The 5297-nt window shown below is 46.7% G+C and overlaps 1 protein-coding gene across 1 annotated transcript; it reads right to left on the bottom strand.

Moving 5' to 3' along the window:
* On the bottom strand, positions 3869 to 4618 carry LOC109233930 (RNA-directed DNA polymerase homolog; the record flags this gene model as incomplete). Its single annotated transcript, XM_019399776.1, has 1 exon — positions 3869 to 4618. A coding segment is annotated over one exon (750 nt), but the record flags the coding sequence as incomplete, so codon positions are not given.

Below are 5297 nucleotides of genomic sequence, written 5' to 3'. Positions count from 1 at the left end.
AGAATGAGTGTATCTAGATGGTCCGGCACTGTCAGCGGACCTCCTGGATGGAGCAAGAGGGACCGGATCATTATCCTCGTCATCTATCTCAATTGTGGTCCTTATTCCCCGGCCCACTCTGATGCTAGAAGCTTTGAATGCTGCTTTGGGTGGCAAATCTCCATTGGCAGGATTGGTGGGGGTGTTTCTCATCAAGCACAGTGTGGTTACTAAGGAAGGGAAATAGAATCCCTTTGTCAGCAGCGGTCCTCGTAAGACCATTTCATCACCAATTATCCGGGCCGCATCAAAATCCTTTCTTGTCACAAAGCACCAAGTCAACAGTGCCCGATTGAAGTTCACGTCCGTTGTATTGCTGGATGGCAGGAACCTGCTGCAGATAACAGTCAACCAACACTTGGCCAAGTGGGTGAAAGAGTTAGAGTTGAGGGTTATTCGGTCACGTATCCAAATGGGTTTCCCCCCTGTGCAAAGTACATCCGTCATGACCTCCCATGTCACCCCTGGTCTGTCATGGTAATAGTCGACGTCACTGGTGAACGGAGGCAGCCGCAACACCTGGCGAATTGTTGGAACTGTAGCATTACCATCGTACCCCGAACAATCACCTCCCTACCCAAGTGCAATGGGCAGTTGGCATAAAATTCTCGAACCAGCATCTTGTTAACTGGTGCAGGGTCGTTAAATAGGAATTCCATTTCCCGCCTTCGTCATACATCTCCACCTTTTCGGCTCGGAGGGCTACCCGATCAATCGGGATCTCATGGAGGAAGGTCTTTGTAGCCTTGGCGTTGAAGTCGTCCTCCGCCAGTTCCGATTGGAATCTGGACTCATCATAAGTAGGTCGCTGGGATGGGCCTCCAGATCGCCTTTGTCTTTTGGGAGCCATATGACCTGCAAATAATCAAACGAACCATCAAAATATGCCCTAACTAGTGCCAATCAGATGGTTACTCAGACTTCACCACCCGATGACACCAAATACTTCCCCTTAATTCATTCATAACAACCTCCACAATAGCCCCATAATTTTCTTACCACTTCCGGCATAATACACCCCATACTTACTCCTTTCAATGTTACACATGAGATACAACACCACCATATAGCAACTACAACCATACCACCAATCAACTACACATCATCAACCATCAATTACAACACCCCAAACCTAGGTTGGGCTTAAAACACCCCAAAAATATACAACACAGTACCAAAATTTCGGCTAATACATGACCCAATACCATACTACACCACAAAAATCTAGTTTAGGCCTCCAAGCCACCAAAACAACTTCATAATTATTTAATAATGGAGACCCAATCAATTTGGCACCAAACAACCTCATAAACATCAACTACAACAATAGCAAACATAAAAGAAAGCAAAAAAATTCAAATTTTTACACTATCCTAACTAGGGTTTAGTTGAAACTAATAACTTAACAAAATACACTACTTAGAAGAGAAAGAAATAGAGAGAGAGAAGAATAACTTACTTGAGTTGAAGAGAGGGAGAAGTGGAGGTGTGTTAATGGAGGTTGGGGAGGAAGGGGGGTGAAGGAGAAGGAAGAGAAGAGAGATTGTTGGTGATATTAGATGAGTTTAAGAGAGAGGAAAAAAGAATGGGAAGAAGGGGGCTGAAATATGGATGTGGGAATAGAAGGGGTGGTGGTGATTTTTATTTAGGTTAAAAGGTTTTAAAAAAAATAAAAAATTTAACTTACCTACTTACCTGGCCGCGTCTGGGGCTGCCGCGGTTCTGCCGCGGTCGCGGTAGAACCGCGAGCGGTGAGGTTCAGAGAGGCCATTTGACCGCGGTCGCGGTGGAACCGCGGTCGAGGCCCCTCTCTGATTCTAACGCCTAGTTTTTTTTTTTTTGAATAGACTAAAAAGGTTACAATTACAACAATGTCATGGGTTGCCTCCCACGTAGCGCCTGATTTAACGTCGCGGCACGACTCATATGAGCGCAATTAAGGTTCGCTCGACCTCTGGGGTTCATTCAAATGCAGCTCGGTCATCTCCTTAGGCTCGTTCATACCCACATGCAATTTCAACCGTTGACCATTGACTCTAAATGTACGAGAGTCATCTTCAGTAGCAACTTCCACAGCTCCGGATGGAAACACTTCAATCACGCGAAATGGTCCAGACCACCTTGACTTTAGCTTACCCGGGAACAACCGCAGTCTTGAGTTATAAAGCAATACCCTGTCCCCAGGTTTGAAATTTCGCTCAATGATGTTCTGATCGTGAAGCCTCTTCATTCTCTCCTTATACAGCCTTGTGCTCTCAAAAGCAAGATACCGGAACTCCTCTAGCTCATGTAATTCAGTGACTCTTGACGTGCCCGCAGCTTCCAAGTCTAAGTTCAGCTGTTTCAGTGCCCACCACGCTTTATGTTCAAGTTCTACAGGTAGGTGACAGGCCTTCCCAAACACCAACTTATATGGTGACATACCAATTGGTGTCTTGAAAGCTGTCCTGTAAGCCCATAGTGCATCATCTAGCTTCCTTGACCAGTCAGTTCTTGTAGCGTTTACAGTTTTTGTCAATACGCTCTTGATCTTTCTGTTGGACACCTCAACCTGTCCACTAGTCTGCGGGTGGTACGGAGTAGCCACCTTGTGGCGCACATCATATTTAGCCAACAACTTCTCGAAGGCCCGGTTGCAGAAGTGAGTGCCTCCGTCGCTGATAATTGCGCGCGGTGTCCTAAAGCGGGTGAATATGTTCTTCTTTAGAAACCCGACCACCACCTTAGCATCATTGGTGGGTAATGCTGCAGCTTCCACCCACTTGGACACGTAGTCTACAGCAACAAGAATGTATTTATTGCCATAGGAGCTGACGAAGGGACCCATGAAATCTATCCCCCAAACATCAAACACTTCCACCTCTTGAACTGGGTTCATGGGTATCTCGTGACGCCGGGAAATGTTCCCGGTACGTTGACATTCATTACAGCCCTTGACCCACAAGTGAGCATCCTTGAACACCGTTGGCCAGAAAAATCCGGCCTCTAGCACCTTAGCTGCTGTCCTGATTCCTCCAAAGTGACCGCCATACGCCGAAGCGTGACAAGCCTGCAAGACAGAAGATTGTTCGATCTCGGGGACGCATCTCCGGATCATGTTATCAAGGCATATTCTAAACAAGTAGGGCTCATCCCAGTAATACAATTGGCATTCACGAAAGAATCTCTTCCTCTGGATCAATGACAGGTCGTGAGGAACAATACCGCTGGCCAGGTAATTAGCATAGTCTGCATACCAAGGCGCTTCCTGATGAGTGGTAGCGAGCAGCTGCTCATCTGGAAAAGTTTCCAGAATTTCCTCAACTTCTACTACATTTTCAGCTCCTTCAAGTCGTGATAGGTGATCAGCGACTTGATTTTCAGTGCCCTTGCGGTCACGAATTTCAAGATCGAACTCTTGCAGTAGCAACACCCAACGAATCAGGCGTGGCTTAGAGTCCTTCTTTTCTATTAAGTATCTAAGAGCTGCATGGTCAGTGTATACGATTACCTTGGATCCTATCAGATAGGACCGGAACTTGTCAAAAGCAAATACCACAGCTAGCATCTCCTTTTCTGTCACTGTGTAGTTCAACTGGGCTCCGCTCAGCGTCCTACTAGCATAGTAGATTGGGTGCATCAATTTGTCCTTCCGCTGGCCCAGCACTGCCCCCACCGCGTAGTCACTAGCATCACACATTAATTCGAACGGTTGCTCCCAGTTGGGGGCAACGATTATGGGTGCTGTGACCAGCCTTTGCTTCAACTCCTCAAAAGCTACCCTGCAATCATCAGAAAATACAAAAGGGTGATCTTTCTCTAACAACTTACAGAGAGGGTTGGCGATTTTGGAGAAGTCCTTAATGAACCTCCGGTAGAACCCGGCATGTCCAAGGAAGCTTCTTATGGCTTTGACTGAAGTTGGTGGCGGCAGCTTTGCTATGACATCAACCTTTGCTCTATCAACCTCTATTCCTTTGCTTGACACCCGGTGCCCCAAGACTATTCCTTCTTGTACCATGAAATGGCACTTTTCCCAATTCAGAACCAAGTTAGTCTCGATGCATCGTTTCAGCACACGCGTCAGATTCACTAGGCATTCCTCAAATGAATTCCCCACCACTGAGAAGTCATCCATGAACACCTCCATTATGTCCTCTACCATGTCAGTGAATATGGCCATCATGCACCGTTGGAATGTGGCGGGTGCATTGCATAGGCCAAAGGGCATCCTCCTGAAGGCATAAATGCCATATGGGCAAGTGAAGGAGGTCTTCTCTCTGTCCTCAGGTGCAATAGAGATCTGGTTGTACCCTGAGTACCCATCCAGAAAGCAAAAGTGTGACCTCCCTGCCAATCTATCCAGCATCTGATCAATGAAGGGAAGTGGGAAGTGGTCTTTCCGGGTGGCTAGATTCAACTTTCGATAATCCATGCAAATTCTCCAGCCTGTGATAGTTCTTGTTGAGATTAGTTCATTGTTGTCATTCTTCACAACCGTCATGCCACCCTTTTTAGGAACGCATTGAACTGGGCTAACCCAGCTACTGTCAGAGATTGGGAAAATGATTCCCGCATCCAACCACTTTATCACTTCCTTCCTCACCACTTCCTTCATATTCGGGTTCAGCCTCCTCTGATGTTCCCTGGAAGGTTTGTGCCCCTCTTCCAGCAGAATCTTGTGCATGCAATAGGCGGGGCTGATCCCCTTGATGTTTGCCATGGTCCACCCAATGGCAGTTTTGCACTCCCTTAGTACCTGTAAAAGCTGTTGAACCTGCACATCTAACAAACCAGATGAGATAATAACAGGTAATGTGGATTCGGGACCCAGAAATTCATACCTGAGGTGGGCTGGCAATGGCTTTAGTTCCAGCTTAGGTGGTTCCTCGATGGATGGCTTTGCTGGAGGGGTCTCTCTCTTTTCTAAGTGTAAGGGCTCAAACTCTAGATTTCTATCCCAGAACCCTCTACCTTCCAGTGCCAACACCCATTCCGCCAAATCCTCACTATTCACCTCATCCACATTTGTCAAGCATGCAGTAAGGGGATCCTCAACCGTCAACGCCTCATCATCAGACTCTACAATTACGTCCACTGCATCAATAAGAGAACAATTTGCGAACTCACTTGGTCGCCTTATAGATTTCTGCACATTGAATATAATTTCTTCATCATTGAGCCTCATCTTGAGCTCCCCAGTCTCGCAATCAATCAAAGCTCTCCCCGTGGCCAAGAATGGTCGTCCTAAGATTATAGGAATTTCTTCATCCACTTTG

This window comes from Nicotiana attenuata, chromosome 10 (assembly GCF_001879085.1).
Source record: "Nicotiana attenuata strain UT chromosome 10, NIATTr2, whole genome shotgun sequence".
NCBI classification, from domain to species: Eukaryota; Viridiplantae; Streptophyta; class Magnoliopsida; order Solanales; family Solanaceae; genus Nicotiana; species Nicotiana attenuata.
This window is presented reverse-complemented; position numbering and strand designations above follow the sequence as displayed.